The 22,048-nt window shown below is 42.1% G+C and overlaps 1 protein-coding gene across 1 annotated transcript in view; it reads left to right on the forward strand.

The window, feature by feature from the left end:
• Window positions 1-22,048, forward strand: part of nbas (NBAS subunit of NRZ tethering complex) — a 198,421-nt gene that overhangs the window by 86,448 nt on the left and 89,925 nt on the right. Inside the window, exons 40-41 of the mRNA XM_038726982.1 lie at window positions 12,971-13,047; window positions 15,831-15,968. Coding sequence (XP_038582910.1) covers window positions 12,971-13,047; window positions 15,831-15,968 — 215 coding nt within the window. The remainder of the gene's footprint in view (window positions 1-12,970; window positions 13,048-15,830; window positions 15,969-22,048) is intronic.

Here is a 22,048-nt window from a genome sequence, read left to right on the forward strand (position 1 = left end):
AATATCGTTATTTATGGCTGATGCAGATTAACATGTAGTCTCGGGCTTGGTCTGTGGTTCAGCTAATATATATGGACATCCTTACGTTCCAAACTTGAGTGTGTGTGTGTGTGTGTGTGTGTGTGAGAGAGATGTAGTCAGATGAAGATTTAATAAGAGGTTTATTAAGCCAGATGTTGTATGTGATATGCAGGATTGTGGGATTTGCCATTCAGTGTGTGATGTTGACAGTTTTAAAAAAACACTTTCATGTTAGTGTGCTGCTTCTATCCAGTGTCGATGTCTGCTTGAATTAATATCTGTGCGTGTGTGTGTATGTGTGTATGTATCTAGGAGATGACAAGGCTACGCGAAAAGGCAAAGTGCTGACCCTGCTCGCAGAACAAGCTCTCCAGTGTCTGGACTTCAAGGCCTCCTACATCCACTGTCAGGACCTCATGGCTGCAGGTATGTAGTGAACCGTGAAGCCTGTAGAACAGCTAATGTGAACCTCCCTTCTGCCTGTCTGCCCTTCCCCTCATTTGGTTCAATTATAACATTACATGGGTGCAATGATTCCCCCGAAACTTTCATTAGCTGGCAAATTTGTTTGGATCTTAACAGAAGCCTTTCCCGGCTATAGAGCTCCACCAGAGTCACTGTCATAAAAGTGATTTATTTCTGAAAATGCTATACATTCTCTTTTACTCTCTGAACCCTTGGTTAGCTAACATACTGTCCAAGGTACAACGCAGTCAGATTTAGTTTACATCGGTGTTAAATAATCAACATGCAGTATAGCATCATGTCCTTATTGTCCAGGGAATGATAAAATCAAGGGCAACTGGACTTGGCTGAAGATACTCGAAGAAGTTTCGTCTCATATCGGAGATGAGATGTTAGGTTGCTACAGAGGTTTAATTGCTGAGTTTCCCTACCAGTCAGTCAGAACAGAAGAAGTCTCACAGATGAGGGATGAAACGTCTTCGAGTATTGTCAACCAAGTCCAGTTGCCCTTGATTTTAACATTCCTTGGATAACTATGACCTGAATGACTGAAAACCTTCACAGATGTCTGAGTGTAAGTTTTCCAGTTAACAAACCTGAATAAACCAGAAATGAATACTTATAGGTTTTGAATGCTCTTGTCATTCTTAGATATTTACCAGCAAGCTTACATAGTTGCTGGTAGAAGGTGGCATTCATCAAAAATTATTGGCAGAAGACTATTGGTTAACATTTTACTCACAAATGTTAAAAGTGATTTACCATAGTATCAATCAGGGCAAGCAACGTGAGCCGTCAGCTAGACAGTATGCTTCAAAAAAAGTGCTTGTCAGATGGTCAAGTAGCATTGGAAACACTTTCCCTCCACATGCTTATGATGTCTGAACTAAGGGTGTGCGTCTGACAATTTCTTTCCAAAACTGACAATGTGACACTCACACCCACTTACGGCAGTGATTTTCCGGGGGAGATTGGGAGGTGAGAAAGCTTCTTTCTTTCAGTCTTCCTTTTCATATGTACAAACTACCTCAACACTATGAATGCCTTTCAGGAAAGATTGTCCAAAGTGCGGGCGATTATCCGCATTTTAATGATTATCACCCCTCGTCTCTTTTCTCACGACAGCTGGCTTTTCACCCCACCAGAACAGCTTAAAAACGTTTGTCATCCAGCATGGCTGGACAGCGTTCTATGAGGTAGTTTGTTTCAAGCAAACTCCCGCCTTCTTTACCTATACCGCTTATCTGGAAGTAAAATTAAAAGTAAATGCACTCACAATGTCAGTTATAATCATTGATGATCTTTGTGTGTGCAAACACAGTAAGTACATTTGTCAAAGGTAAAAATGGCAATGACAAATAATGTTTGGCCCTTTTCACTTTGTGATTGGATTGTTTTGAAAGATATTGCCATAAAACCCGATAGCAGAGTCTGCATACCCATAACTCAACAAGGAAGTTGTTCCTGTAACTGATAGGAATGATAATCAAAAATGTACTTATATGGAAAAGGCCCAGGTTTGCATGTTCTGCACTTACACTGTGGTTTGTGTTGGTGATTCTTTAAGTTGGTGCCAGTAATGGTTTGTCTTATGGTTTCAAACTCTTCTCAAATGTGATGTTGTGTCTGTTCATGCACAAGAACAATAATACGGAGAATGATATCATAATAATATTCCAATCTAGACTGCCTGCTCTGCTGAGTTACCCTGAAGGGATTTAGCGTGGTCACAGTGATAATGATATTTTGTCTGCCCCCGTTTTTGTGTTACACCAGTAAAAAGTGAATAGAATGTCACTGAGTCTTGCCACAGCGCTGAGTAACGGGACACAGTGTGGATGAGGAAACAAAGGTGTCGGGAGAAAGAGAAGGTGTAATCAGATAAGCACTGGTGTTCTCGGTCTGTGAACACAGTGGGAATAATTTAATCTGTTTGTTGGTTTTTGAAAGTGATGAAGCTGGAACAAATGTAGCACAGTTTCTACAAGGCATCGGCCTGATATTTTCTTCACATGGAAACGTGTTTTAGATTTATATATCCCAAGGGCTTGAAGGTTACACTTGTCATCACTGTTTCATCAGTACCTCTGCATTTATATTCTGCAAATTCTTTCATACAATATGTGTGTGTTCTCTACCTTGGGTGGCTGTTGTTAGGCCTTGGGATTCTATCTGATAGTATTCAGGGTAGATTAGCAGAGATAGAAGGAGACTAATATTGCGTGTTTGTATCATCTCCTCTTTGCTGCGTAACCTTTGCAGTTGCTGTTAACCCCGCTCATTTTCACTTTTAATTAAAAACAACGTGACCCTTTTTTTCTCCTTTCCTCTCTTGCCCTACTTTACCTTACCCCCCTCCTTGTTTGCCTCCATCTGTTCTTCCTACAGGTTACAGTCCAGCCTGGGATGTGTGCAGTCTGCTCGGTCAGTGTGAGGGCTATGGAGACCTGGAGGCCCGGCAGGAGCTTTTAGCCTTCGCTCTCACCCATTGTCCCCCTGACAACATCCACGGCCTCCTGGCTGCCTCCAGTGATCTGCAAACTCAGGTCGCTCTTCATCTTTCATTGTGGTTTGACCAATAAAGCTTTTTATAAACCAGTACCGATACTTGGCATATATACAGTAGTTATGTAGTTATTTTCTTTTTACAACTAGAGCTAATACCATTATTTTGTACTAATAGTTAATATCTTATATACAAAATGATGACCTGAATCAGCAAACAGCCAAAACCATTTAAGAGGTCCAGTCACCATTGAAATCCTAATTTGTAACACTAATTACTAAAATTGTAATAACTACTCTAATAACTTAAATTGAGTGAATATTAATCTCTTGGTCTAGCCTAGCATAACATACAACTTGATCATGGACCAGGTGCTTTCTTATCATGTGCCGTCATGCTGTTGCGGTAGGCGACTAGAAATATCGTTCTACGAGATTTTGTCACACCCCTAACTGTATTCCGTCCTGTCAGAATAGGAAATTGTTGAATTTCAAATAAGTTCAATTCTGGTTACTTTTTATATTTTAACTGAGACTATTTGCCTGTGGTTCGCAGCTGTCTTGTACTTTTCGCTTTAAACATACTGTGTGGCAAAGCAACTGTGGGCCAATGGGCAGTGTTTTGAGAGAAGAAGTTAGTCAGTAAAGGAAAGAATATGACAAAACAGGGGATTAAAAAAACAAAACAGGAACTAGACAATGACCTTTTTATATTAGTACTGAAAGACATCGGCACAATACTGACTCAAAAATGTTTTTTAAGGAACACAGTGAAAACCATTGTGTTTTTTACGTTACGTTATAACCACATATCAGTTTAACCACGAATCCAACGAGATTGCTGTGCTAAAACAGTAGGTTGTGTAACAAAACACCAAATCTCATCTTTTGTTTTCCTTCTTCCTCCTCCCTCCTCCTTTCTGGCCTCCAGGTGTTGTACCAGGCAGTTAACTATCAAATGGAGCCTGTTATTAAGGAGAGTGGACGAGAGGTCGACGGGACAGACTCCGCAAAGGTTTGTGCGTCTCCATATGTTTTTTTTTCTGTATGTTAATATGATTACCATACCTCTGCTGTTTGTCTGAGTTGTATCTTCTGCTATTCCAGTGTGGGTGTGTCCCTGTCCTTTTGTTCGGTTTGTGTGTTTTCCAATTGCTCCATATTTGATGAGGTGTAAATCTAGTGTTAAGGTTGCTCAGCTCTCGTGGTTTATTTATGCCTCCCCTTCTCCTCCCCAGCGCCAGCTTTATGATGCCTTGAGTGGGTGTTAATGTTTCATGACTTGCATTGCATCCCCTTTGTGTGTGGATGTGTGCTCATTTGAAGCCGTCTGTTGTCATTTTATTGCTGTATTGATGTCGGTACTCCTCACTTGTGTGTATTTAAACTCTAGATGAGTGTGTGCGTGCACACTGTAGAGGTGCATTTATTTTTCTGTGTGGGTGTGTGTGTTTTTCTTTACATCTTGAGTGTATGTTTGTTTGAGTTCCTTTCATTTTCTGACCCTCAATCCCCTGTCAAATAAAGTATTGATGAAAGGCACTAAATGATTTGGCCCCGGTCCACCGGCTCTCTAAATTTGGTTTTAAAATCCTTTTCAATTGTGCAGCAGCCAACACACCATGGAAACTATTGGTGCGCTTTCAAAAATACTCCAAGAATGCAATTCATAGTGCAATGCACCATTCACCTGTTCATTTTAGTTAATTTTAAAGATGATGAAAACGTTGTGAAAGGGGTTTGTTTTTTTGGTCCTTTAGTTCTTATTATTGTCGGAATGGCTGAACAATGTAGGCAAGATTGATCAAGCTTGAATGTAGATTTGACAATATCCTACTTTGGAATAGTTTGACATTTTGAAAAATCTGTTTATTTGCTTTCTGCCAGAGAGTTAGATGAGAAGATTGATACCACTCTCATGACTGTCCATTAAATATGAAGCTACAGACAGTTGGAAGGTAACATAATACACCTACCAGCACCTCTGAGGCTCACATATTAAAACATTATATTTCGTTTATTTAATCTGTACAGAAATATAAGTGTATGTGCCAGACTATTTCTTGGCTGGGAGCCACTGCAAGGCAACCAGCAGAGATCCCAGGAAGTTACTGCTCAGAGCCTAGAAGTAGTCAGGCGGATAACCCCCTGTAAAACAGTAAATTGACATTTTTACGCTTTGGTTTTAGTGAGATATGGAGGTGCCGGTAGGTTGATTTTGCTATGCTTGAATAGATCAAGGCTGACTGTTTCCCCCTGCTTCCAGTCTTTATGCTAAGCTAATCTAACTGGCTGCTGGCTGTATATACGACAGACAGATATATGAGTGGTAACACCAGAGAGCAAATAAGCATATTTCTCAAAATGTCAAACTTTTGCTTTAAGAAACAAGCAATTGTGTTTTGAAGGTGTTGGGGTCAATGAAAGTTTTTTTTTTAAATTTATTTATTTTTTTATGTGTAATCCTAGTCATGTAATGAATCTGCCCCACACCGACTACAACTACACAACCAAGCACTTACTCTGTGACTTTTCACACACAAGTTCTGGACAAGTGCTCACTGTCTGTCTCTCAGGCAGGGATGCGAGGGCTCTGTGCTGCCTAAACACTGCATATTGTAATTCCCTTATGCAGTATAAAAACAAACTGACAAACACAAAGAGCCCTGCAGATTATTGAAGTGTTCATTTCAAGTACCTAATATGAAATTGAACACAACCATGTCTAATACCACACTGATCCTCAAGAGTCCTCAGTATAACAGTACAGATGTAGCGATCAGAGAAACACCTCTGCTTTTTCATTTGCAAGAAAAATACACATTTCAGAGGATCCTGTAGCACTAATGCAGGGATGATTTCAAGTGGTAAAGACTCTTCCAGTGGCTCGTACTCCAGGGACACCTGAGTGACACACTAGAATAAGCTGGCTGTCATGTTTTTTTGTGCATCCTGTCACCTCTGTCACCTGCTTTGCCTGCAGGCTTGCGCTCCCTCTGTGGGCTCCCCTGTGGGGACAGCGGGGCACCTGCTGCACAGGACTACTGCTAAGACCATGGAAGTGCTGACCACCACAGGACTGACCACCAAGGCCGTCCTGACCGCAGTCAGCGACCACCGCTGGTGGAAGGAATCGCTCAACTACCTCCGGCCACAGCATGTAAGATCACTGTTTTTTATTGATGTGATCTGTGGTGAAGCAGAAGTCAAGGGCAATAAAGTGTCGAGTTAACTAACTAACTTGTGGTTCTAAATGTGTGTGGTTTTAGTTTGTTGTATTGACATGTGTGTTTATTGATGCATAAACAGTAGTGTGTGCAACAATAACAAAACAATGACTGCAGATGTATTTGCTTTACGCTTGTTTTTAACGCTGTTGTTTCCGTAGCTGCACAGTATGTATGTTTGACAGTGTGTGTAAAAAGATACATTTGCAAGTCTGCCCATGCTCCCATATCTCATACACTCTTTCTCCCAGACTTCACAGGCCTCGTCTAAAAAACAACCAATCAAGAGCTCATCTCCTGCATAATTAATTGGCCCAACTGTTGAATATTTCAATATCTGGTGGTTTGCTGGCGGCTGGACTAGCTCAGTGGTCGCCGGGGCAGAGATTGATGGCGTCTCTGGTCTTGGCAGCCATTTGGGGCGCGGGGGAGGAGGTGGTGGTGGTGGGGGGCGGGTGGCGGGTGCACATGTTTCTAAGGAAGGCGAAAAACGGAGAGGATGTGAGCTGTGGGACAGAGAGAGATGACAGTGCTGTGGGCATGTTGTGAAAGTTTAATGATGTTTTGATGGCTCCTCAGGGTCATGGCGCAGGAGCCACCAGTCAGGAAGGGGCGTGTGAGAACTCCAACCTGGAGCGTCAAGGCTGCAGCCCCTTTTATCAGGAACTCATTGATGATCCCTATGTAGACCCGGTGAGTGGCTTAAAACCAGTGTGTCTCACGGCTCATTATTTTTTCTTCCTCTTCAAATTCCTGTTCTTCTTATTTCTCCTCCTTTTTTCCCCCTCAGGCCACCTTCTTAAATTACAGCAACAATGCCTGAGTAGGTTTATGACTTAAGGCATTTAATTAGATTTTTGTTTGTCCTATAACTCATAAATTCCTTCAAAAACAGTGTTGAGACAAAATGAATATTGATTTCAGACTAAGTCATTTTAATGCCAAAAGCAATTTGGAAGTACTAACGGTACTTTGCAGGAAAAGACGGATGAACTTAAGAAGGATGGTATGTTAACGGCAAACAAAATCGGAGATGTAGTTTTAAAAAAAAACAACAGAATTATACTGTATGCATTAGATGGAGGGGGGGAGGTGAAAGTATTAAAATCCTAAAGGAAAGAATATTGATGAAAGGAGTTATGGATGTAGAAAAGAACAAAAGTAAGAAAAGGAGTAGTTTGACCTTTATGCCTATAAAATGGTTGCCCTGGGCTCTGACTGGGCTTTTTACTCCGAGACACAAATCATGTGGATAGCTAAAAGAGTGGACGCGGGGGGAAACAGAGAAGGCCGATACATCTCTTCTCATGACATTTTAATAGGCCTCTCCAAATCCCTTCCTCCGCTCCATCTCCAACGTTCATCCATCTTCCATCATCCATCTACCAATAATGGCTCCCCGCGTCCATCTGTCTATGAGCCGGCTGATCAATGGGATTGGTTTTTACCTTAACACTTCCAATGAAGGAAATGGTGAGGGAGGACAGGCTGATTGAGAGAGAAAGAGAGACAAATGCAACAAGACAGAAAGATGGATAGAGCAAGAGCGGCGAAGAAAGACAAGAAACACTGCGTGCTAAAGCGAGAGCTCTGAGGCCGGCGAGAGCACAAACGTCATTGTTCACCTCTCAGACACTTTAGAATTAACTTGGCATACAAGAATCCTATAAATGAATTATCAAAAGGCCCTGCGTTAAAAGGCTTCATTGGGCTCTGAAGTTCATTTGTTTACTCCGTCTCTCATCTGTCTGACTGGAAATTAAGACGCTCAGTCACCTTAATCACATCTCCCTGTGTCATTTTCCGATCTGCGCTCCCCGCTTTTGGGATTCGCTCGGTGCAATAATAACTATTAGGTAGTTATTTATCACCCTCTCCTGTCCCTTCTTTCCTTTAGAGTCAAGATGTGTACAAGTCCTACAAAGATGTGCCTCAGGAAAACTTTGCTGAGGTTTTGCTGAGGACCGGCAAGCTGGCTGAGACTAAAACTGAAGGAAAAACGTTGTTTCCTGCCACTGAGGGTAAGCATGCAGAAAAGGCCTACACTAGTTACACGCACAGGTACTTATATCTATAGATAGTATAGCGTGGCCTTTTTCTGTGGGCAGCACCCAACTAATTTTAGAATCACTTGTCATTGAAGTCATCTGTCGCGCAGCTTGAGCCACATGGCTGCGATCTAGTTTTTAAATAATATTGGAGCAGTACTTTGTTGCTACTGTAGTCTTGACTGAGACTGTGGTGTGATAGAAATAAAAACTGAACTTTGCCGCAGAACAGACACACCATATTGTCTGCATCTTCCAGCCATCTGCGGCGCCAGGTTTTTTCTTCTGTTTTTTTCTTCGTGCTTTCTGTTCATAGTAGAGTTGCACAAAGTATAAGGCTGCCTTTCTCTTTCTTGTCAACACTTTGGAGGATGTGTTCATCTTGATCAAATCAACTTTATTGGAATTGTCAGTGGACAAAACCAACCAGGGGTTACATTTTTAAGCTCAGTGTGAGTGCCCATGTCGTGGCCGATTGATTGACCCATACAGTATGAGCATAGATGTTGTACATTTTGGATGTGCAGAAACTGATCAGAACCTATTATTTGAGTTAACACAACCTACAAGATTTATAAAAACAAACGGTGCTTGCATATCTTTAAGGTAGCTCCAAAATGAAAGTTGAGAGTCTTTCAAAGTTATTTGTAGCTGCTTAATAGATCATTTTGGAAAATCAGGTCCTAAATATTTGTCTTAATTTCACTTTATTTATTTTGTGAATCATTGCTACAGTGATTTGGCAACCTCTCACCTGTTGGCTTGCTAGTGAGCTATTCCTGAATTTAGAAATGCATGGCTTCTTTTTGTAATATCTAAAAAGTGCTTTCTAAACGTTAAAGCTACACCGAGTGAGTGGTTGTGCAAGGAGTTGTTCCTTAGTGCTCCGTCTTAGTGAAACTGGTATTTGCAGAAAGCACAGTATTTCTGTAGTCACCCTGCCCTCTCCTCTCCTCATCCGTCTAGCCAGGGAGCCCATATGTGGTGGACTAGGGGACAACATGGGAAGAATAGCCTCATATTGATTAATTAATGTATACCCACGCATCCCACGGCAACAGTAAATAATGACACGTCACTGCAGCGATACCAGAGAGATACCATCAAGTCAAAACATCAAGGCCACGCTGCGTGATGGATCGCAGCTGCTCGCCAAAATCAATGCCACTACAAAAATAAAGAGCAAACTCGTGTGTGTCTGTGCATTGGTGTGTGTGTTTGAATACTAATACGTGGACACTGAAGAATGTGAGGCGCACTCTTTAACCATGGAGTGCTAATGTGTAGGTATGCATATGCACATCACTCACTCACTCACTCACTCACTCACAAGTAAACACATTCACACACATTCCACCAAATCCAAGCCCTCTCTCTCTCTCTGCCGCTGCTGTCATTCAATGAGTATCTCTCTTCTTAAAAGTCACCTTCCCTTCGGAGCTGCCGCGGAGTGCGACGTGTCGAGAAAGAGAAAAGCCGATCTGGACGGCACCGCGCCCGATAACAACCTTCAATTAATGACTCCCACATCGGCCCGCCACGCCGGCTGTCCTCAAAAACAGACTAGGAGATGGCCTTTAAGAAAATAAATATATTGATTTTTCACCTGGCCCAGATAAGGTGGAGGTAATTAATGATGACACAAGTGGGAAGTGACTCAATGGGATTGAGTTGAGTAAGGTGCAGAAGCAAACACTTGATGTGATGGGAAACAGAGGCAGAGATACACACACACACACACACACACACACACACACACACACACACACACACACACAGACAAACAGCATGGACTGCTGCCATTTGCTGCATGTTGACCAGACCATAATCAGTTGTTTTTCACACTGCCTGCACAGGTGAAATAGTAATAAGTCACTGTCCCACCATCCAGCTAACAATTTATCCAATTTAGCTGACACAGGAAGCACTAGTGAGTTTATGTATGTGTGGACGCACACAAACACACCGGTGCTCACACACCCACCCCTCCACATGTCTCTTTATCACCCTCCCTATTTTCCCCTCTCTCTCACAAGCAGAAATACGGTATGCTTTTAAGTCGGGGTTATCTGTTCGGTGTGCGCGCATGTGTGTGTTTACCCCTCTGGTAATTCCTGTCCCGATGGTATCAGTAGCTTTAGAGAGGCATGTAATCAGCTCATTCTGAGGTGTAGCTCATTGAAACCCGGGGGGTAGGAGAGGAGGGGAGAGGAAAACGAGAAAAGGTGGAGGGTGGGCATTCTGCTTAAGAGAGCTGTTATGGCTCTTTAAACTGGTGCATCACTCCATCCCTGTTCACACATGCATATACTAAACCACCAGCTACACGTGTCAGATATTGGCTTGTGTTTTCACATGTGCATATCAGTGTGCATTTTGTTCTACAGTATATGTCTTTTCCTTTTTCCCCGCCTCTGTCTCCCAGTGTCCATGCTCTACTTTCCTCTGTCTGTTCCATTTTGTCTCAGGCTCTTATCACCAACACAGGCTTTTGTTCTCCTTGGGTCTGCGACTACAAAGTGATTCTGCCTGCCTCTGCTTCTCTCTGCTTTCTCCCACTGTTTCTTCAGTGTGACTGAGTGAGTGAGTGAGTTAGAGAGTGAGTGTGTTTGTATGTGAGATTGTGCATCCTTGTGTTTGCCTGTTGTGGCCTCGAGGCCAGCGGAAAAAAGTCCATCCATGTGGCCAAAGTTCTGTCTCCATGTCCGGTGTCCCAATTCCATATTGCATACTAAATCTAAGCAGTTTCTAAATATGTATTAGATGAAAAAACACTGGTGTCAAAATCAAATATACTCAAATCCCTGTGCATACTAAAATATGCTTGATATTTTGACTGTGTTTTGAGTCTGTTGATGCATACTGCACAAAGGAAATGGAAGAGCGTATCACAGCTGCAGAATATAAAAACTCTTTGCATATGGGTGGGAGGGGGTGACTACAGCTTGAGGAATTGTTTGGGTTATTGTAAAAACACTTTTTCTTGTCTTTGTGAGGTTTAATGCTGCATTCATGCAACATCAGCATAATATGAAGGACAGGAAAACCTCCCTTTATTCCAACTTGGGAGTGCTAGCCTTGTCACAATTTAAATAGCCTAAATTAGCTAACTGCTTTGGAGTGGGCCATTAAAAGTTTAGTTAATGGGGCACATTTCCATTTTAAATGTCCTGAAACAATTGTATTAGTGCATTGCATTTTGAATTTTATGTAGATTTTAGATTTGTAGCCATTTCGTCACCAGTTTGTTGACATTTCTGTACTTCTTTTTACCAAGTGGGAGGTATCTATGATTCTGAATTACTACTTGAAGACTGACATTGAGGCTATTTCTGACTGAGCAGCTTTTAATTCCCTTCTGAAAGATAGATTTCTCATTCCAAAGATGCAGCTTGATTTGTGTCCATTGGGCACACATTTTGCATCACCTTCTGTACATAACAGTTAGGTATATTCATGTAAGTACACAATGACAGTAAATATATAGTTTGACAAAGCATTCCCAACTTTTAGTCCACTTACTAGCCATATCACAGTTTTCATCAGTGGATGGAGTTTGCTCATATCTTGTGGAGAGGGTTGAGATCTGTTGACAATTATTTTCATTAGAGATTGATACTGATTATTTTCTCAATTAATCAATTAATGTTTGGTCTAAAAATTTCAGCAATTAGTGAAAAATGTGATGTCTTCACATGTCATGTTTTGTCCAACCAGTCATTTAAAACCCAAACAGATCATACACGAAAATATTAACACATTTGAGAAGCAGAAGGCAGTAATTTGTGCCATTTCTGCTAGAAAATTGATCAATTGTTAAAATATACCTTTTATTTTCAGTTGATTGAACTGTACTGTTGACATGTAAGCTGAGTAGCTGTTGTGATTTCATCCATAGATCTGGAAAAAGCTAATAAATGGAGCTTTAGTTGGGATTGTTTTGTCAAACAGCTATTTCCAAGGTCAAGAATGAACTGTCATGCTTAAGCAATGTAGAGCATACTTCATACAGTTAGTGTGTGTTTTGGTATTGGGACACAGCTGTAGATTGCCCGGGGAAACCTTAAGTCAAAAACTGCTTATTCAATATTGACATGACCTCTTGGCCATTTCAGGGGGTTAAAAGGACAAGTCTAAATCACTTAAATACAGATAATTTGGGGCTTTTACAATCAAACTCGTCTGCCTGTCTTTACCGTCAATATGCACACCCTAATTTGACATTCAGGGGATTCAACTTTAAAGTGCACTTAGATGAAGTTTGGACTCATCTCGGGAGCACTTATTAGTAGTGGGCATGTACTTACTCTTTGAATAATGAATACTCTGTGCAAGAAACCATATGCATACGCGCGCGCGCACACACACACATTTGTACACAACATCTGCAAACACACAAGCGCACAGACAGGCACACAATAGCCCAGCGTGGAGATGGACAGAATCCTAGAACTCAGGGGAGATTTTTAATGATGCTTCTTGACTTTGTCTCCCCCCTTTTCTTCTTGTCTCTCTTTTCAACTCCCCTCTCTTTTGTCTGGCCCACAGAGAGGTGTGTTCTGTCAGGCACTGTCGTCTGGATTAAACAAACGAGGGATGAGACTCGTCCAATTGGGGGAGGGTTGGTTGTTAATCCTCAATGCTTTAGTTAAGGTCTCTCTCCCCCCCTTACCTCTCTCTCTCCATCCCTCCATCCTTTTCCAGTTTTGCTGCAGCTGGCCAATGATGCATTTCCCAGGGACATGATGCTGGCTCTGTCCTACTTACTGGCCCTGCCTCAGGTAGGTGGACACACAGTCGGGCACACACACAGCTTTATTTTAGACACACTTACAAACAGACTCTGGTAATGACAGTGTTTGTAACAAAATAAGTGTGATTGTATTTTAGTGAGATTCTGGCAAATGAAGTGAATCCATATCCTTTATTGATTCCTTTCCTTTCTGGATGAGCTATTGTCTGAGACACTTTGCATCGACAATGCTTCAAATCAAAGTCGCACTTAAAAGGCACCAGTGTTGCTGATTGACCTATAACAATAGCAGTACATCAAAAGCATGACATTGTGACCTGGACTGTTACTCATACACTTGTCGTAATAGTTTCACGCCTCGCACAATTCAATCACACATTCACACGTTTCTACAAACATTCCCACCTGTCAGCTGTTAGCCGTCTAGCTCAGAAAACGAAACACAAGACAGACACTGCAGTAGATTGTGTTCAGAAAACTGCAGTCATTAAGCCACTCTTAAAAAAGAGCAATCTAGACAGGTCACTAATGAGCAATTATAGGCCCATATCAAATCCCATTTTTAAGTAAAATCATTGAAAAGGCTGTTTTTCAACAGCTTAGTGCTTTCTTGGCACTAAATAACTGTTTTGATATCTTCCAGTCAGGATTTCGACCACACAACAACACTGAGACAGCTCTTCAATGACATCCATTTAAACACTGACAGTGGCAGAATTTCAGTCTCCTGGATCTCAGGGCTGCATTTGACACGGTCGACCACAACATATTACTAGACAGACTTGAAAGCTGGGTTGGACTTTCTGGCACAGTACTAAACTGGTTTGAATCCTACTTAAAGGACAGGGACTACTTTGTGTCTTTAGGTCATTACACATCTGAGCTGACAAAAATAACGTGGAGTTCCCCAAGGCTCCATTCTGGGGCCTCTTTTGTTTAACATTTACATGCTTCCACTGGCTCAGATTATGAAAAACAACTAAATATGTTACCATAATTATGCAGATGACACAGATTTACATAACCATTTCACCAGGGGACTATGATCCCATACAAATGCTGAGTAACTGTATTGAGCAGGTCAACGATTGGATGTGCCAGAATTTTCTTCAGTTAAAGATAAAACTGAAGTTATTGTTTTTGGAGCCAGGGAGCAACGATTGAAAGTCAGTGCTCAGCTTCAATCTGTAATGTTAAGAACCACAAATCAAGCCAGAAATCTTGGTGTAGTCATGGACTCAGACCTGAATTTGAGGAGCCACATTAAGACAATTACAAAGTCAGCCTACTATCACCTGAAGAATATATCAAGGATTAAAGGACTTATGTCTCAGCAAGACCTGGAAAAACGTATCCATGCATTTATCTTCAGTCGACTCGACTACTGTAACAGCATCCTTACAGGGCTCCCTAAGAAATCCATCAGACAGCTGCAGCTGATTCAGAACGCAGCTGCTTGAGTCCTCACTAAGACCAAAAAGGTGGATCACATCACTCCACTTCTGAGGTCTTTACATTGGCTTCCTGTATGTCAAAGAATTGATTTCAAAATCCTGCTGTTAGTTTATAAAGCACTAAATGGTTTAGGGCCAAAATACATTTCTGATCTTCTGCTTCGTTATGAACCATTCAGACCTCTCAGGTTGTCTGGGACAAGTCTTCTTTCTGTCCCCAGAGTCAAAACTAAACAAGAGAAGCAGCGTGCAGTTATTATGCTCCGTATGTCTGGAAGAAACTCCCAGATAACTGCAGGTCTGCTGAAACTGTAAAAATATTTAAGATTTTTCTTTTTACCACTGCCTTTAACTAGTAGATAGTAGATAACTTACACTGTACGGTAACTTTTACTGTCCTGTTTTCTTTTTCTTTGTTTTTAGCTTTTTACCATTGCTTTTAAGTAAATATTTACACGGTGAGAAATGAGTAGGTAATTGAGTGAAAATATAATGAGAGTGAGATTGAACACAGTGAAGGAAGTGGTCTTAAATCCCGCGCCCGAGTGATTTGCAGGAACCTCTGTCCACCTGTAAACGCACAAGTGGGTCCAGAGTATAACTGGGTCAAAGTGTCCTGGGGACAAACATGTCCTGGTTTCTCTGTAGTGTCCGAGGGTTTTTGGAGTTTCAGTGGACCCAAAGATTGCTATGGACCCAAGTACAGACTAGCGTAGATTAAGTGTACTTCTCTGTTTATTCTCTTCAAAATAATTGTAACTCAATTATTTGCTCAACCCCTCATCCTGTTTTTATTTTCCATTTAACTCTTTTAACCCTGATTGTACACTGCACTGTAACTTTTATTATATTTTAATGTGTATTTTTTCTATTTCCCTATGTTGCTTTTAAACTTTTTTATATTTCCCTGTTGCTTTTATGTTTTATGTAAAGTATTTTGAATTACCTTGTTGTTGAAATGTGCTATACAAATAAACTTGCCTTGCCTTCAAATGAAGGAAGTGAAGTCCGTCATGAGTCTTAACACTTCACACGCCACATCTCCAGTGAAACACTAAACTGCTGTAGTGTTTAGTAGATATTGTGTAGATACTTCCCGGAACTCCTATCGGATTAGATTTATGTTACTGACTAACTGCCTCAAAGTTCTGCATGGGTTGACACCATGAACACTGTTTTATTTATTTATTTTTTGGTCTTTGAATATTTAACTGGATATGTAGATATGAAATAGCTTATTTTTTTGACATTATGAACTGAACTATGAAAAGATTTTTTTAAATTTGATTTCTGTGGATCTCACAACCAACTTACTTTTTTTATCCATATATGTCCATATTTCTGCCCATCTATCCAGGTACTGGATGCTAACAGGTGTTTCGAGAAACAATGTCACTCTGCCTTGTCACTCCAGCTCGCTGCCTACTACTACTCTCTGCAGATCTACTCTCTCCTCATACCCTGCTTCAAGAACCAGAACCACACTCTCTACCAGGTTAGCATCAAACACCAGTTTTGTGTGAGCGGTTGAATGAATGGAGGGTACTGGGTAGTATGCAGAAGTGGAAGGTGTCTAAGAGTCTCCATGCTCCGCCATCCTTCTTGTAATTGTCACTATGAAACTGACATGAGTGAATTATGATAAAAAAGATAAATATATTATAATAATTCATATAAATTGCTTTTCTTAACCCCAAAATACTACAATTTCTCAACAGAAATACAACAGACAACTTGAAAATGACCAAAACAAAAAAAAAAGGAAGACAGGCATTTGTCGCACAGATTAAAAAAAAAAAAAAAAAAATCAAAAAGTTTAAAGCTCTGGCTTCAACTGCAGAGTCAAACGATTGATCTGTTTTGAGCAGATGGGTTTTGAAGAAGTTTCTTTTAACCTGAGAGGCTAAGTGCAGGTTCAGTCTCTTAAGTCAGAGCATTTTACAGCCAGGGAGCACCACAGCAAAACACTGTGTCATCCAATAGTTTGAAGGTGGGGTCAGTGATTGTAATCCAATACACCTTTAGTCAAATTCAGTGAGTATCTTCTCACCATCTCCTAGCTGTCCATTCTTTGTGTGTGCTAAAAACAAAATCTAATGTTTGGACACAGGCCTGGCTCTGTAAATGAGCCACACAACACATTTGCAGCCAGTCAGCAACAGGGGATGTTTGTCCTCGCTTAGTCCCAGGCTGCTGGATGCAGTCGCACATGATACACGACATCTCTCCCTGCTTCTGCTGGCTACTATCCCTCTTCCACGTCCTCACTCACAAGTAACGGAGCTACACCGTGATAGAAATTAAACGTAAATAACTTATTACTTTGTGGATGTGGGTTTTGACAAGGTAACAGAGGTAATAGTGTACCACGGATCCTTTTAGTGTTCAAGTTTAAAAGTCAGTGAGAATGACCAGGAGTGATGTGTCTTTTTAGTAGAGGTCTGTGTTACAACGCATGCAGCTCTATTATGTAAATGTTGGATTTTGTAAAGAGCATTTGCAGGCAAAGAGGTCAGTCCATTTGGAAAACCACATTTTTTGGTTAATTATGCGAGTAGAAAAAGGCAGAAAGGTGCAGTCACGTCCGACTCTGTGTGAGTATAAACGAGTGTGTCATCTGCATCACACTAAAATGCGGCCCATGCTTTGACTCAGCACAGACTCAAAAGTTTAATCAGGAGATCTTTAAATCTTCCATGACATGAAACATGAGACATGAATCGTGAGTAGTCTAATGCTGGCCGCACACTAGAGGATAATTAGTAGGGCTGTCCCTGACTAAGGATTTCCATAGTCGAATCAGAATCGTCAAGTTCTGCCTATAGTCGACTGATAGTCGAATCATGTGTGTTTTTGTGCATGGCGATTGCAAGCTGAAGCTAAACTGAGGCTTATTGTTGACCATTTTCTCTCTCTCTCTCTCGCCTGCCATTCACTGGTCTTGTGCAGAGTTTTTTTATGCATGTCGCGGTTCCTCGCGGGTCTATTTCAAGGAGCGGCTGTTTAAAAACGATCAAATATTCTTTGTGTGGTTCATCAACGGTGATAAATTATCCGAAAGTCTCGTGAGGTGCGGTCAACTCGGCACAACACTGGTGAAGCTGTGGCTCCGTCTCTTCATCAAGTTTTCCTCCTGCCACTACACACATACACGCTATGCCTACACGTGCGCACTGACGACCCAGGGTTAGGGTTACAATTTTTGATTTATTCACGCACTTTAAAAACATTTATTGGAAGTTATTTTTTCAACATTAAATGTTGAAATGTGTATTGTAATAGGCTGTATATTAACTTATTGGGAGAAAACTGGTAGATCTATGTAAAATCAGACGTTGCGCACCCTCATATCGCCAAAATGGCATGATCCTTGTTTCGCTGCGAAGCTTCGACTATGAGATTGACAGTCGAATCAGGCTCTGCCCATCGAAGCATTGGATCTTCGACTATTTGGGGTCAGCCCTAATAATTAGGTAAATTTTGGGTCAGATTTGTCCCTCCCTCCCTCCAGGGTATTTCCTGATCTGAGGCTGGTCGGAGTAGATTATTGGCCCAAATTATCCTGTAGGGTAAGAGGTTTACAGACATAATTTTGACTGGATTTGAGGCACCCCAATTTTGTTATCAAACACGTTGAAATCAGGGGGCCGATTAGAAACCACAACATAGAGTAATTGTGAACTGACAATGTGTTTAATGTGTTTTTGCTTGCGCTATAAAATATAAACCATGTTGACTACCTCTTCTCAGCCATCAGTTCATCCACATTTTTAGTCTCCTTTTTTTCTTTGCAAAACGTAGCATACATAATTGCCACAAACTGTACAGTCTGCCTCCATGTTTGTTTATTTCTGAAGTCATATTTGATCACACAAGTTTGTATGAGATCCCAAGTCCCAGGAATTGCAACTCTGAAATAATTTGATATAAACGCTAAGTGTGTGGTCCTGCGTCTTAACTGAATTGTCTGCTGTGTGCGTTTTTATAATTAAAATGTTAAACATCGTTTAAATCTGTCATTGTGTCAGTGGTATCCCACTTTTTAAAAATTTGATAAGGTTTGAAAATCCTCTAGTGTGCACCAGGTATAATTTGCCTATTTTAGCTAAGCTAAATAGTGTAAATAGTGTTTCCCACAGGATTTTAAGAGACTATGGTGGGTGGGCCTTGAACCCTCTCACCGGGGGGTCCGGGGGCATGCCCACCCTTAAGAAGATTTTGTACATTTTAAAGTTAAATGCATAAATTTGGTGCAAAATTAAGAGGCTATCTATGAAGAACTTGGTACCCTTGTAAACGATGTTGTGCTCTAATAAACTATTTGATCATAAACCCATTGTATAGCTATAAATGGTGTTGAAACAGCAACAAAAGTCAACAAATGTATTTAATGTTTTCCCAAAAACCCTAAATCAAAGAATAGAAGATAGAATAAGTAATTCCCCTAACAAATTTATTGTTGTTTTTTTACTTTTATTGGACACATATGTTTTATACTTTATGTGATTTAAAAAAAAAACATTTTTAATACTTTTTTTATACTTTCTGTGAATATAATCCAATTAGAGTATGTGTTGATGTCACTTCCCCTTCCGGAACACGCTGGACTGAGTGGCAAAACATCTGTTACCATGGCTGCGTTTAGCAAACTGGGAGTAAATCAGGTGATTATTCGCTCAAATTAAAGCCAGTCGAACTCAACAGAGATCCTAACTGCTTACCAAAGAACCAGTGATGCAGCTCTTTCCCATTTTAGATGTGTTGTTTGTGTTTTAGCTGATTCAAGCTAACACTGCTGCTTGTCTTTCTGTCACTTTACTTCACTCTTTCTGTCTGTAACTGCGTTCTGTGACATAATGCGCATACCCTCTATACAGACACCTTATTTTGAAAACCAGGCGTCCTGTTCATCCTCGCTAAATTTAATAGTCTAAACAGAGTCCGAACTTGATAATTAATGTTGTATGTGGTTCTCGTAATGCGTAAAATGAAGACTTCATAGTCTCTCTTCAGGTAGGCCTTCACACTTGTCTTTGTAAAGAGGGAAACTGACGGGATAAAGTCGCTAACCTGCCTGTCAGCTCGCACTGGTCCGTTACAGTGGATTTACCATGATGGCTTTAATACGTGTGCGCAGCTAGCTTAATCGCCTTCTTACAAACGACAGACAGAAATAGGCCGTTCACGTTACCGTCGTTACCTCAATAGAAAAGTGGTTGTCTCGAGTCGGAGGCCAAAGTGTCTGAGCTGGTGTTGTGTCGTTCAAAGAACGTTTCGTTCATAAGACCTAATCGTGTATATGACTTTGGAGGAACGGGTTGTCTCAGTGAGTGATTCGTTCGTTTTCACGCATGCGTGAAGGATCTTGGACTCTTAAGTTCACTCGTCACACGGCAGCTTGACTGGGGGGGCTGGGCCCCCGTCCAGGGATGAGATCGGCCTCGGGGGCTGCTGGCTCTGCCTGCACTCTGGGGAGGGATGCCTCTGGCTGGGCTGGGGGACTGTTGGCCTGGTTCTCCCGCATTATCGCTCCCTGGTGGCGGGGAGCTTCCCGGCACGGCTTTCTGCTGTTCTTCCTCGGGGCGGGGTACAGCTTCCCCCGGGACATGTGGTCTGGGGTCCTTTGCGCTTTGGGGGTCACGGGGCGCCCTGGCTTCTGGGGGTGGGGGTCTCTGGGAGCTGCGTGGGTTGATCTGGTTGCGGTTTGGAGGTCTGCGGCAGGATTGTAGGGTGATTGGCGATGCATCTTGATGCACTGTGCTTTTTCCCTGGGCAGGGTCTCTGAATGGCTGCTGGGCGTTTAGTTTGTGTATTGGAGTCCGGGGGAGGCATTTCCTCGTTGGCTTGGAGGGACCAGTTTGCGTCCCTGTTTTGCTTCGTTGGCCTCGGATCCATGCTTCCCCCTTTCTCTGTCGGCCAGTTGTTGGACCCCTCTGGATACTGAAGTATAACGTTAGTTTTCGGGATGTGCAGTGTGGATGCGGAGCAGGGCTGTGCTCCGGTTTGTTCTGGGCTTGTGCCTGGACTTCTCGGCCCTTGACGGGTGGGTGGGTTGGTGGTGGCATGCAGCTGAGCTAGTTGATTTTGCCTCGTTGCTGGTTTGGCTGGTGTTGCACGGCGGCCGGGGGGCGTGCTGGGCATGGGGGATGTCGGCTGGCGCTGGCGGCCTTAGTTTTTTCCGGCGGTTGGGGGGGACGGCGGACTTTTATTGGCGGGTGCATGGTGACCTGTGCGGTGCGTTTGCTGCTGGGGTGGGACTTGCTGCTGGTGTTTCTCTCCGCTGGCTTTCGCTGTCGTGTTCTTACGCTCGCTCTCTCTCGTTTGCCCGACCTCGCACGCGGGATTCGCAGGGGGCTGCTGGGCATTGGGTGTCGCCGTGCTCGCGCAGTGTGCGCGTTGGGCTCGTCACTTGTGCATTGGTGTTGATGATTGCATGGCATTTGGGCGTTTTGGTTGTTCGCTGCGCGGCGGCAGGGTGCTGGGTGGGGGGAAGCACTGGTCTATGTTGTGTGCGCGCTGCAGTCGGTCCAGGCGCTGCTCTTCCGCGGCTTACGCTTCTTCCGTCGGCATTGCGTTGTCAACTGGTATTTGGGTCGGGGTCTTCCGCGTTTGTATCGCGGTGCATCTGGGAAATTTTTTATTTTTTTATTTTTTTTCTTTCTCCCACCCCTATTGGCTACTGGGGTTCTTGCCTGCCTGTTGCTGGGGTAGGTGTGGCACAGTCATGGCGTCCCACTCTCACTAACAACTACATTCTTTAACAGGCTTATGCGCACACACATGTACACACAGTCTGACACATAGACACAAACAAATTTAGGTTGTCCCTAGTAGAATTATTCCTGATGCTTTTCTTTCAGTTACTTATTTAAATTAATTGTTATTATTCCAGCTCTCGTGGCTGTGCTGTGCTCATTTAGTGTGCTGGACTGTTTCTTGTTTTCATTTTTCTCTTAGTTGTCTTACTATGTCAGCTGTTTATTGCTGCTGTTCGGCTGGTTGTGTTTTACTGTTATTATTATTTTATTGTTTGTTTTTGTTTGTGTTTGTTTGTTGTTGTTTTTCTTCTCCCCAAGCCCCCCTCTCTGTTCTATTGCAGGTTTCGTTGCTTTCTGCAATTGGTGTTTCCCTCTGCTATTCCCTGTTGTCCCCACCTTCCATCCCCCTTCTCTTGCAGGTCTTGTCCTTTCTCTGTGCTGCCTGTTTGTGCCCCCCTATCCCCGTGTCTGCCCCCCTGTGCGGCCCGGCGACAAATCAATAAATAATTAAATAAATAATAAAACAGACAAAGAAGTATATTAATACTCTCTTGTTAAAGTAAAATCTGCCTGGCACAATATGGTATCCAGGTCATCATAGAGACCTCTATACCAGGCTGCTGGGCAGGACAGGTTAAAAAAAAAAAAAAAAAAAGCTATTTTGTTAATTATGTGACATTTTATAAAGCATAATGTTATTACAGTGCAGTGATGTTGTGCTAAGTTATAGTTTTAACAGAGCCGCACCGTAACTTTAGTCCTGCTAGTGTTTAACATTACAGCTAACAGCTGATGAGAGTTGTTCTGGGTCGACTTC

Source organism: Micropterus salmoides, unplaced genomic scaffold (assembly GCF_014851395.1).
Source record: "Micropterus salmoides isolate LMB-PRFRI ecotype aquatic unplaced genomic scaffold, ASM1485139v1 Ms_hic_scaffold_18, whole genome shotgun sequence".
Taxonomy (NCBI): domain Eukaryota; kingdom Metazoa; phylum Chordata; class Actinopteri; order Centrarchiformes; family Centrarchidae; genus Micropterus; species Micropterus salmoides.